Genomic DNA, 13,695 nt, shown 5'->3' with positions numbered 1-13,695 from the left:
TATTGCGCTCAAGTCCTCAGTTTTGGCATGAAGACAAGTACAGAAGGAATTATAAATCGCCAACATACCTTGCGTGGACAAGTTAAAGAATCAAAGAGACAAAAGTTATATAATTCTGCTGTATCTACATTTATGTGTCGGCTCAACTTGAAATTGTGTTAGAAATAAAACATAAAAACATAATTATGCAACAAAATTATACACACAAGACATATTTAGGAGAAAGAAATCCAAACCAGACAGACTGCTAGCGTTTCAAATTCAAGAATCACATGGCAAGAATGCATGGTTAATGTTTAAACTTTAAGTGTTACTTATTGACAACATAGAAAATTGACGTGTTGGTTTATAAACGTTGACAGACAAATAATGATGAAAAAAGGACAACAAATATCAAGACTATACCTTTGGCGTTGACTAAATGCATGTTCAGCCTCACAAGAAAGGTGAGAGACTGACCATTACCCCTTCATTTTTTTCATTGCTATTTTGTCTGTCTGTGCTTTGACGACAAAACACAGGAAATGTTATACCATAACCTGTAAAATATACCACTCTCTTCTCCCTATCTGTTTCTATGTTACCACACACACACACACACACACACACACACACACACACACACACACACACACACACACACACACACACACACACACACACACACACACACTGACACACACACACACACACACGTTCGCTGGGTCCTGTATAGTCAGTACATCCTAAATTACAAAATGTATTTCGCCAATCAAAATTTCACACAAACAGAGACATTCATTGAAAATATGTTCGTGAAAAAGAATCGTTACAATGCAAAATGTTCATCAAATCAGTCCAGTTATTGAAAGGTAGAGTTGATTCAAGTACAGTGAATCATATATGAAGGATGTATTCGAGGTGCTAAGATAACTGTTTAAGGTTATTGATAAATCCAGATATATTTAAGCTTACCCAGAAAGAAACAAGTCAACAGTTGGTATTTTTTTCAAACAGAATCATTAAAATTCATAAATATATAGGTTGTTTGCTTTGCCAAATTCATTCAGCGTTAGCCTTTTTTCCTTAAATACTTTTGTTTACTTCGATAAAATGCCAACCGCAAAAGTATAAAAGCAGCATCAGCATTTGTCAAAAAAATGCCAATTCAATTTTATAGCTGAAAAAACAACAACAACAGTGAATGGTCACATTAATTTGCACTTACAACAGCATGATTTTTCAATATGCAAAGAACAAAAAATTTGCGCAGGTTATCAAAACAAAATCCATAGTATTGATCATGAAGTTATTGCTTAATATATTTGTTGTTTACCATACCCATAACACTATTTGGTCCTTTTGCACAAACGTCAAAAACAATCGCAGTGAATACGAAAAATGCAACAATCTCTGACAGAAGTCATCATTAAAAATAATGCTGACTTTGTTTAACTAGTAAGCTATGTGCAGGGATATAGCTCAGTTGGTAGCGCGCTGGATTTGTATTCAGTTGGCCGCTGTCAGCGTGAGTTCGATCCCAGGTTCGGCGGAAATTTATTTCACAGAGTCAACTTTGTGTGCAGACTCTCTTCGGTGTCCGAACCTCCCCGCGTGTACACTACATTGGGTGTGCACGTTAAAGATCCCACGATTGACAAAAGGGTCTTTCCTGGCAAAATTGCTTTGGCACAGTTAATAATTGTCTACCTATACCCGTGTGACTTGGAATAATAGGCCGTGAAAGGTAAATATGCGCCGAAATGGCTGCAATCTACTGGCCGTATAAAATTTCACACAGCATCACTGCAGAGCGCCTAGAACTGTACCCACGGAATATGCGCGATATAAGACTCATTGATTGATTGATTGCATTTGTTTTAATTAATAATCATGTGTTTTCATTCCGTCTCTTTCGAATGCTCTTGTTTTCAACAGTAATCGCATATACGTATATCTGAACACACCAACCATTATGACTAATAGCAGCATGACAAAAATAATGCTTTTTTTTTCTTGCTTTTTTTTCATTTTACATTTATCACCCGTTTCTGCGTCTTCAACATTTTTTTCGTTTGATTTGTTTTTCATTTGTTGTGTTATTGGTGCGTCATATGCGAAGTTGTACGCTGTCTATATTCATCAGACATTTTTCAAAACTGTCCTTTATTTTGACAAAAAAATGTAATTAGAAAGAGAGAAACAAAGAAAAAAAGAAAAAAGGCTTGAGATTAAATATAAACAAGTCGCGTAAGGGGAAAATACAATATTTAGTCAAGTAGCTGTCGAACTCACAGAATGAAACTGAACGCAATGCCATTTTTCAGCAAGACCGTATACTCGTAGCATCGTCAGTCCACCGCTCATGGCAAAGGCAGTGAAATTGACAAGAAGAGCGGGGTAGTAGTTGCGCTAAGAAGGATAGCACGCTTTTCTGTACCTCTCTTTGTTTTAAGTTTCTGAGCGTGTTTTTAATCCAAACATATCATATCTATATGTTTTTGGAATCAGGAACCGACAAGGAATAAGATGAAAGTGTTTTTAAATTGATTTCGACAATTTAATTTTGATAATAATTTTTATATATTTAATTTTCAGAGCTTGTTTTTAATCCGAATATAACATATTTATATGTTTTTGGAATCAGCAAATGATGGAGAATAAGATAAACGTAAATTTGGATCGTTTTATAATTTTTTATTTTTTTTTACAATTTTCCGATTTTTAATGACCAAAGTCATTAATTAATTTTTAAGCCACCAGGCTGAAATGCAATACCGAAGTCCGGGCTTCGTCGAAGATTACTTGACCAAAATTTCAACCAATTTGGTTGAAAAATGAGGGCGTGACAGTGCCGCCTCAACTTTCACGAAAAGCCGGATATGACGTCATCAAAGACATTTATCAAAAAAATGAAAAAAACGTATGGGGATATCAATCCCAGGAACTCTCATGTCAAATTTCATAAAGATCGGTCCAGTAGTTTGGTCTGAATCGCTCTACACGCACGCACGCACACACACACACACACACACACACATACACACACACATACACACACACATACACCACGACCCTCGTTTCGATTCCCCCTCGATGTTAAAATATTTAGTCAAAACTTGACTAAATATAAAAAAGGTACAGTTTTACCCTACTCGAGCCATTGAACCTGTCAACATGAATACAATAGTTTGTTTAATGATAGTTGTGTTTTAAGAAGATGTCATGTTCAAAAACGTACACGTCGGTTGCTTTCTCACTCTAGATCATCAGAAACACTGTCACTGACATGTCCTCTCCTCTGATCTCCAAGCAAACATTAACTTTCACTTTGTTCTTTAGTCATGTATGAGAATAAATGCAATGGGTCTACTTTCTATGCTCACACTGGGTCATCAGAAACACTGACCTCTATCCACTCCTCTGACACCCAAGCAAACATTGACCATCACTTTGGTCTTCGGGTTTGATAAATATATTCAATGTCTTCACTTTCAGAGTGTGTGCTCATTTGAAATGAAATCAGTCTTCAGAAACCTTGTCTACATCGCCTCAGGAAAAAAGTCCAGGTAGAAGTGGACAAAGATATTAACGGTAAAGTTAATGTAGTTTAATTCAGATCAATTTGAAGAAAAGTGTTTGAAGACTCACCACTGCATCATGACACTCTTGAACTCTGTTCATTCCATAGGATGCAGTCGCATCAACCTAATCAAAAGACCACACGAGGAACAAAACCATGAACCTGAAACCATCTCGCCTTTGCAAAGAATATTTGATGTCACCGTGAGACCCTTCTATTCTCACAATTAACTGAAGCATATTTTGAAACATTTATTTGTCGGAAATAAGCGATGTTACGATGGCAGGCAGTTTCTTTTGTGCTGAGCTCACCATAAGTGAATCAAAGCTACCAAACATGATACATGTACGTACTGTCAGGTTTGAGAAAGTCATCCTGCTTTCCAAAGAGCACTGTTGCTTCACTGCAACCGACAGACCATCGTTGTGTTCTTCTTCACTGCACATCGCATTATCTCGTATGTATATATATATTATGACAATGTCTCACATCTCGTACTTTGAAAACGCTTCGCCTTCAGAGATGCTCTGTCCTGTCCCTGAAGTCCACAGAACGTTCTGATTCTAAAAGAACACGACCTCACATCTTTTCTTTTTTTAAAATGCCGCGCTTTTCCTTTACATATTTATACTATGTCCTCTCCCTGTAGTCCAAAGAACCTGCTGACTCTAAAAAAAAACGCAACCTCATACCCTGTCTTTATGAAAACGCGTCTCCTCTACAGATGCTCAGTCCTGTCCCTGAAGTCTAAAGAACATTCTGACTCTAAAGATACACGACCTCACAATCACATCTTGTCTTTATGAAAACGCCCCGCCTCAACAAAAGCTCTGTCCTCTCCCTGAAGTCCACAGAACATTCTGACTATAAACAAACAAACAAAACTCACAATCACATCTTGTCCTTAGGAAAACGCGCCTCCTCTACAGTTGCTCTGTCCTCCCGCTGAAGCCCAGAGAGCATTCTCTCCATGCGTTTGAGCTCACTGTTGCGGGCGCCCGTGCTCGTGAACGCTCCGAAATGCAGAGGGTGATGATGAGGAAGGTTGTGATCCCCAATCTCCTCCTTTCTGCAACGAGACGGGGGCGAAGACTGCGGGGACTCTGACACTGGACGACTGTCTCGCGCAACGGAGGAGTGAAGACCGGACACGGAAGAGGAGGACGAAGAAGAAGACGAGGTGGCTGAAGGCGGAGAAGCGTGCAAACCCGCAGTAGGGCTACACAGCTTGCTTGGAGGAGGAGGAGAAGAGCTCCTCCCAGACTCCCGAGCAGAACTTGACGATGCCGCAGTAGTCGTGGTACTAGTTGAAGGCGTGCTTCTGGACGTGGACGGGAAGCCGTAGGGGTTGAACCTGCCGCTGGGAGACCTCGGAAAGAAGAGGGGACCGAAGTGAGACCCAGCAGAAGCTGCCGCAGCCGCAGCAGAAGCCGCTGCAAGGCTTTCTCTTGTGAGGCCGAAAGGAAGGTGCTGGAACAGCTGAGGACTCAGCAAGGACAGCTGGGTGTTGAGGAAAGAGGAGGCCGCGGCGTGGCCCAGCGTGGACTGCAGGTGAGCTGAGGCCAGGTGACTGAGGTCCAGGTGAGACCCGGAGAGGTAGTGAAGGGGGAGGGCCGGGTGGGCGTGGTGCACGGGGCTGAAGGAAACCGGGGTGGGTGCCGAGGTACCGGGTAGCATCGCACTGACGGGGAAGGAGAGAGGGGTAGGTTTGGAGGGGCTGCTGATACTACCACCACTGTTACTACTGCCCCCACTACCGCTATTGTTGTTGTTATTGTTGTGAGCTGAAACTACCGCGGTGGAGGAATCCGGAGACACGCTGCGACAGGTTGGAGAGACGCTTCCCGGACTCCCATTCCTTCCTGGACTCATATTCCTTCCAGGACTCCCATTTCTCTCCCTGTGACTCCCCATTGCCGCTCCCTCGCCTCGGCGGGACGACGACCCTGACCTGACGTGACCTTCACATTGACCTTCACCTTCTCTAGCGTGTGAATGTTCTGTGATCTTCGTCTCTTTTCTGCTGCACTTGAAGCTTCCGACGTCTGCGGTTGCACTGAGTGCTGTGTCTTTTTCTTTCCTCTGGCTTGTAGGTATGTCTCTGATGTGTTTCTTGCTGAAGTCCTCGCACTGCCAGCGACATACGGAGGACGGGTGCGCGTGTGGCTTTATTTCTGAATCAGCGTCCGACTTGTTATGAATGCCATGCAAACTGATGTTCCCTGCCGATCGTCCTGAAACAGTTATTTGATAACTTGATTAATAAACCGGGTTAAAACATGGAGAAGAAAAAGAAAGAAAAAAATCTCTAGAAATAAACGAGTACAGAAAAATTGGGTTGTCTCTTATTAATTAACATGACCATTCAAACAAAAAGTACTCGGCACAACGAAATCTGCGCTCAGGATAGTCATGCTTTCAAACACCATAATCAAAAGCACAGTATAAAACAAGTCGCGTAAGGCAAAATAACAACATTTAGTCAAGCTGTCAAACTCACAGAATGAAACTGAACGCACTGCTTTTTTCACCAAGACCACATACTGGTTAAGTTGCGTCAGTCCACCGCTCGTGGCAAAGGCAGTGAAATCGACAAGCCATGCAGAATAGTGCGGTAGTAGTCGCGCTGAGCAGGATAACACGCTTTTCTGTATGTCTTTTCTTTTTAGCATACTGAGTTTGTTTTTAATCCAAACATATCATATCTATATGTTTTTGGAATCAGGGACCGACAAGGAATAAGATGAAATTGTTTTTAAATCGATTTCGGCAAATTAAATTTAATCATAGTTTTCATATATTTCTTCTTCTTCTTCTTCTTCTGCGTTCGTGGGCTGAAACTCCCACGTACACTCGTGTTTTTTGCACGAGTGGAATTTTACGTGTATGACCGTTTTTTACCCCGCCATTTAGGCAGCCATACGCCGTTTTCGGAGGAAGCATGCTGGGTATTTTCGTGTTTCTATAACCCACAGAACTCTGACATGGATTACAGGATCTTTTTCGTGCGCACTTGGTCTTGTGCTTGCGTGTACACACGGGGGTGTTCGGACACCGAGGAGAGTCTGCACACAAAGTTGACTCTGAGAAATAAATCTCTCGCCGAACGTGGGGACGAACTCACGCTGACAGCGGCCAACTGGATACAAATCCAGCGCTCATATATTTAATTTTCAGAGCTTGTTTGTAATCCCTGACCTTACGTGACCTTCACATTGACCTTCACCTTCTCAAGCGTGTGAATGTTCTGTGATCTTCGTCTCTTTTCTGCTGCACTTATGTATATGTTTTTGGAATCAGAAAATGACGAAGAATAAGATGAAATTGTTTTCGGATCGTTTAATAAAAAATAAATTTGAATTACAAGTTTCCGATTTTTAATGACCAAACTCATTCGTTAGTTTTTAAGCCACCACGCTGAAATGCAATACCAAAGTCCGGCCTTTGTCGAAGATTGCTTTGCCAAAATTCCAATCAATTTGATTAAAAAATGAGGGTGCGACAGTGCCGCCTCAACTTTTACAAAAAGCCGGATATGACGTCATCAAGGGTATTTATCGAAAAAATGAAGAAAAAAAACGTTCGGGGATATCATTCCTAGGAACTCTCATGTCAAATTTCATAAAGATCGGTCCAGTAGTTTAGTCTGAATCGCTCTACACACACACACACGCACAGACAGTCAGACAGACAGAAACACACACACACATACACCACGACCCTCGTCTGGATTCCCCCTCTATCTTAAAAAATTTAGTCAAAACTTGACTAAATGTAAACACGAAGAAAATGTGGAGGGGATGTAGAAAAAAAAACGTCCAAAAACATAGATGGATTGTGTGTCAACAAACAAACAAACAAACAAACAAACAAACAAACAAAAAGGCAAACAAGATTTTACATACTTTGAAAAGCATCGCCTTCCTCTTCCACAACGCAAATATCCATGCTGTCGCACTCTTCGCCCTCTTCATCGCCGGAGGTGACGTCATGAGCATGCGCAGAACTGCCGTCAAGAACGCAAGCGGTACTGCTGGTATGGGAGATCAATCTTCTGGGAGAAAAAAATGCAACTCGTAAAAATAGTGTAGCTGTTCTTGAAACAAATGTTTAATTGAAAGTCCGAGTGATTGTACATTCTGTGTTAGGGATTGTGGAACTGCCCTATTTTATTTATTGACAGATTGATTGATTCATTGATTGGTTGATTTGTTTTAGAGGAGACGAAGAACACCCAGTTGCCATGTAAATAAATGGTGATACATTGGTTGCCCTTCTCACTGGTCAACAAACCAACCAACCAAACAACCAACCAACCAAACCGACAGACCAGTTAACCAGCCAAAATGAAAATACATACGTTCTGACTAGATTTATTTGAAAAAAAAATTAAATTCCGCAGTTTAATAAACACAAGAAAAAAAATGAGCGAAAGAATCAATCAATCAATTAATTATTGATTGATTAAATAACTAAAGAATGATTGATAAATTGAATGAATGAATGAATAAATGAATGAATGAATAAATGAATGAATGAATGAATAAATGGACGAACGAATGAACGAATTAATAAATAAATGAATGAATAATCTTAACAATAGCCTCACTTTTTCTCACGCTTGCCGGCCCCACTGTCGCGAAAACCTTTCGCAAACGGGTTGTGGTCAATTTTCAGCTGCGTAATCTGAAAAAAATCGGAAGGGCAAACGTCACAACGCTGTTAACTCCACACCTCCCTTTTTCCTTATGAGAAACGCTAGTTCAGGAACAAAGGACATGGAGCTGTTATAAAATCAAATTATTTATCCTTAAAATATAGCTTGAAACATCGCACACGTGGACGGTCATCCATAGAGAGAGAAAAGAAAGAGACAGTCAGACAGCCAGCCAGACAGACAGACAGACAGACAGACAGAGGGAGACAAAGAGAGAGAGGGGGAGAGGGGCAGAGAGACAGGAACAGAAGCAGACAGGCAGAAAAAGACAGACGGACAAACATAAGGAGAAACAGAAGGTCAGAAAAACGGAGACAGACAGACAGACATGTCGAAAAACACACACACCAAACCAAGATGTATTTGTTGTGTCTAAAAAAGCAAACCGACCTTTTCATTTTGATAGGCCGTGACAGCAATGAAGGCTGTCTCCTTAAAGACAAAAGTACGGAAAGCACTGTACGGAATTTTCAGGATGTCGTCTGTTCTCACCAGGTGGAACCTGGGCTGGTACTTGTGCATCGAATTCAGGATAGTCTGCAATAAAGGTATGCAGGTCGAGGTCAAGTCAAGGCCAAAGAAAACGTTGTAATATTTAGGTCAAGGCCAAGGAAATGCTTGTCACATTACACTTGAGTAGCAAATGGAGGTCACCTCTCTGTGTCTCGTTGAACTCCTGGGCAGATCTCTAATATGTTCATACCGCTTGTGAACCAATTAACCATAATCGTTAATGATATACGATACCGATAAATGCATAGCCTAACGGTGACCTTACAAGTGACTTTCTCCTGCTGATATGCCGAAGCCACCGAGACAAACTGTGTTCTCGAAAAAAAATGTTCTCAGTTTCTGAGAAACATGCCGGAGAAGTGACAGAATGTGTATGTGACGCCATTATTTACATTATGACGTCATGGTTTGTTTAATTGGTGTTGTTTGTCTTTTTTAAGGGGTCAGAATAAGCAAATGTCCAAATTGCCTTCAAAGACTGATGTTGCAACTGCATGTATTTATCATTCAGAAATAAGGCAAGGATCACCACCACCAATCATGCAAACCCAAAGTAGGGGGTTACGGACTGCTCGTCAGATGACCAGACCTTGAATTAAATAACTAAAGTCTACCAACCCATACCCCCCCACCCCCTCCCCCCAAACAACAAAAAGAAGAAAAAAAGCAAGAAAAAAAGCATAAAGCTTCTAACCACAGTATGGAATAAGATTTGCACATTGCCGAAGCACAATCGTTGGATTCACTATCGCGAATAAAACAATGGACGAGTTATCGTTATCGATTCATTTCAAAGCGGATGAGTACATTGTCAGTGATTGTCTTCTCTTCTTTCTCTTCAATTTCTGCAAGGTACGAAGCCTTAAATAAAACTCAATTCAACTTCATCCACTTAATGTGTAATTAACGTTAAATTGAACAGTTTTTAAAAGGCTTGACCAAGATCGATCAAGAAAATACTTTTCAATCATTCCACATCCTTTCTACTTAATTAACCGTCAAGCATAGCAATTACAAAGTGTTTAGTTCCTCCTTCTCATTAAACTCTTGACCTTAAAAAACTACTGCCATCTTCCGAAACCAACAGAAGGAAAATGCACGACCCTTGAACAGAAAAAAATGCAAGCGCTAAGAGTAAGAGCGACCAGACCAACAACGCTTCGAAACCCGAGTAACAAGAATGAAAGAAGCCTCCAAAGCATCAGTGCAGAGAAGAAAAAACACACTCACTCCTGTGCTCATTGCAGCGACTTTGTCGTATCCCTAAAGCAACTGTACAAACAAGCACAACTCAATGTGAGAAATTCTGCTGTGCTCTCTTCGTCGGAGTGCATTAGCAGGGAAGGCCGACGGTTCAAGAACTGGGCGGGGCTGGTGCCGCCCACCTCTCTCTATGGGCACTCAACACGTGAAACATGTGAAACGAGTGAAATAAATGACACACAGCAACAGCTCGCTCCCTGCCACGTGCCCACAGGCTCAACAGATTGTGAAGCTCACACACAAATTCGATTTCTCAAAAACACTCTGTTGGGGTCTTTAAAAAATAGTGGCAAGAGTTGCACCCCTTCAGAACAGAGAAACAAACACACGCGGCAAGCGACTTGTGACAGAGTTTTATTATTGCGCTTCCGGATTGGGTTAGGTGCAGCCTGAAAACAAGGAATGCGACAGGAGAAACCCGAATGTGCAAACCAGCTAAGAAGTGCTAGTCTGAGCGTTAGTGTTGTTCACGTTGGCAGCGATTTTCAACTGGCTTGGTTCTGACAAAAAATAATTGAAGTTGGTGTATAGTTGGTTGTAAGTCTGCCGTGTAAAACAGACTTTATTTCCAAAAATGGCCTATTAGGTCCCTACACTAGACATGCACAGGAAGCAGTCGGGATGTTGACTTTTGGTATGCAACCAAGTGGAAGGATGGTCTTAAATCCAATGTCCCAGCCAGTAAGATCTAAGATGGTGTGTCCCAATCGTTTACACGCGAAGGACTGTGCCTTTAATAGCGAGCTTTAGAAAGCACAGAAACTTAGTTCGTAGTCTTTCTTCGTGGGAAAACCCCCTGTCTACGTCATCACTTTTGCGCTTCCGGAAGGTCACGACCTCCTCATTTGCATTACGTCCGATTCTTCGTTGCGCGAACTTGCGGTATTTTCATCATTTTGACGAATCGTGATTCGCAGGTATGTTTCTGGTATTTGTTGCATGTATTGGGTCAATTGCTGTTAACGTAAGCTTGAATAAATGTTTTGACTGTATTCTCACACCATTTTGTTGTTGTGTCAATTCGCTAAAATAGGTGTACTTTGCTCTTTAAAAAGGGTGCTGTTTTGGTCTGCTTTTGCGCTCAGAATTAAAAATGGCGGACGAGTTGTTGTTTCGATTGAGATTTTCAACATAAGTTTTGCATTATTTCTAGGTTTCAGGTGACTACCCTGGGCATGGTAAAGATGTAAAATCACTTTAATGGTGTATCCTTATGAATGCGCACGAACACTATCCAATGTTTTAGCCATTGGTTTGGATGAGCACGACAAACATTTCGTCTGCTGCTAATGGTGCTACCGCCTCAGAACCGCAGGCGCGAAGAAAAGTTCGCAGGGATTTCCCGATTGCATAACCGGAAACGAAAGGGATCGCTAAGAACTAAGTTTCGTTGGTCAATCTAAAGCTCGCTAATGCCTGCATGAAAAAACTAAAGCGGTGATTTTACTGTGTTTGAGTAAATGGTGTTTTTATTCCGTCTGCAAATACTACACAACGCATGAACAATGTGATGCACCTCCAGTGAAAATCTGCGAGCGAATTCTGCAACCCACCATCCTCCTTTTCTGTTGCCAACCCGCACTAAATTAGTAATTGCTTTTTTGTGTGCGTTGATTACAAAATTAATGCGGGAGGGTGCTCATTATATTATTTTCCGGAGTGGGAACATCAGCTGATGGAGAAATGGAGAGGCAGAGGCGGAAAGGCTGAACTCCTGCTGTGCACAAAAAAAAGAAGAAGAAACAAAAAACCGTCAGGAAGGATAAAACAGACCTGTTGCTAACTGGGCCTGATGAATCTTCGGCTCCAAAAATTAGGATTTTTCAAAACATTACAAAGCACAATGAGCTGATCACGGTCTCTGAAAGGCCACATTACCATATTTTACTGTTATTTTAATAGTGAATTTTGTATACACATATTTTTTTGTTTTAATTAAATAAAAATTTTATAAAATAAAAAGAGAGAGAGAGAGAGAGAGAGAGAGAGAGAGAGAGAGAGAGAGAGAGAGAGAGAAAGAGAGAGCGAGAGATATTGAGAGAATGCAGAGTGTTTTCTCGTGTTAAAAACTTCGGAAGATGTATAGGCCACACAATAATGGCGATTACCCAACAATGAGATTAATCCTGCGTGATTGTGCTGTCCGAATTGGAGTTTCATAAGTTAAATGAAAGACGCCTTGAGAATACGTGGATACTTGCAAAACAAAACAGAGCGACAGACTTTGACTGAAAACAGAAGAAAAAACAACTCACGTTTTACCTTTGCTTTATGTGTTTCTCAGTCGCAGTCCCTCCTGCAGCGATAATTAATGAGCACTCCCTAATGGGGAAACAGACAGAGGTCACGTAAAGGGCGCGAGGCATGATGGGATTGTTTGAGAGCATGCTCTGTGGCGCGTGCAAGATGGAATGGCCGCCACATCAATCCCGACATGCACTTGGAGTTGGCCTCTTCGGATGCAACAATTTATCTAGATTTTGTGATTTATTAATTTGTTCATTTATTTTATTTCTTTGGAAGGGGTAAGCAAGGAATGGGATTTCGGGGCATAACAAATTGTGTCGTATATTCATTGATTAACTGATTGGTTGAGTTTTGTACTATATGTTATTGATTTGTTGATTTATTTTAATCGAGGTGCACGCCTTTTCATGTAGGCTACATGTTAAATGTGTGAATATGTCCGGATTGCACGTTTAGCACGTCATTATTGTCTTATTTATATTTTTTTCCATCTTATATCTGATTGCTAACGGACATCTTTGGTAATCATGTCAGCAAAGAAAGTCATGAACAATGTCTGTAGAAGGTAGGGATGGAGAAGAGAACAAGATCCGTGAAGACTGACAGTGCTAATTCACAATCTGAATATATACGGTTTTTAAGAATGAGAGGTCGGGAAGCGCGGCGAAGAGAAACAAGTCGCGTAAGGCGAAAATACAACATTTAGTCAAGCTCAGTCGAACTCACATAATGAAACTGAACGCATTGCATTTGTTCCGCATGACCGTACACTCGTAGCATCGTCTGTCCACCGCTCGTGGCAAAGGCAGTGAAATTAAAAATCGCTGAGGAGAATAGCACGCTTTTCTATATATCTCTATTCTTTTTAACTCTCTGAACGTGTTTTTAATCCAAACATATCATATCTATATGTTTTTGGAATCAAGAACGGACAAGGAATAAGATGAAATTGTTTTTAAATCGATTTCGAAAATTTAATTTTAATCTTAATGTTTCTATTTTTAATTTTCAGAGCTTGTTTTTAATCCGAATATAATATATTTATATGTTTTTGGAATCAGAAAATGATGAAGAATACGATAAACGTAATTTTGGATCGTTTAATAGAAAAGTAATTTTAATTACAATTTTCAGATTTGTAATGACCAAAGTCATTATTTAATTTTTAAGCCTCCAAGCTGAAATGCAATACCAAAGTCCGGCTTTTGTCAAAGATTGTTTGGCCAAAATTTCAATAAATGTCACTGAAAAATGAGGGTGTGACAGTGCCGCCTCAACTTTTACTAAATGCCGGATATGACGTCATCAAAGACATTTATCGAAAAAATGAAGAAAAAAAAACCGTCTGGGGATATCATACCCAGAAACTCGCATGAAAAATTTCATACAGATC

The 13,695-nt window shown here is 40.6% G+C and overlaps 1 protein-coding gene across 1 annotated transcript in view; it reads right to left on the bottom strand.

Annotated features, from left to right (window-relative positions):
* Positions 1 to 698: 698 nt before the first annotated feature.
* LOC138976905 (T-box transcription factor TBX2-like) overlaps positions 699 to 13,695 on the bottom strand; it is a 65,887-nt gene continuing 52,890 nt past the window's right edge. The window contains exons 3-6 of the mRNA XM_070349798.1: positions 8,670 to 8,816; positions 8,172 to 8,248; positions 7,468 to 7,616; positions 699 to 5,796 (exon numbers count right to left, since the gene is read on the bottom strand). Coding sequence (XP_070205899.1) covers positions 4,454 to 5,796; positions 7,468 to 7,616; positions 8,172 to 8,248; positions 8,670 to 8,816 — 1,716 coding nt within the window. The 3' untranslated portion in view covers positions 699 to 4,453. The remainder of the gene's footprint in view (positions 5,797 to 7,467; positions 7,617 to 8,171; positions 8,249 to 8,669; positions 8,817 to 13,695) is intronic.

Source organism: Littorina saxatilis, linkage group LG9 (genome assembly GCF_037325665.1).
Source record: "Littorina saxatilis isolate snail1 linkage group LG9, US_GU_Lsax_2.0, whole genome shotgun sequence".
Taxonomy (NCBI): Eukaryota; Metazoa; Mollusca; class Gastropoda; order Littorinimorpha; family Littorinidae; genus Littorina; species Littorina saxatilis.
This window is presented reverse-complemented; position numbering and strand designations above follow the sequence as displayed.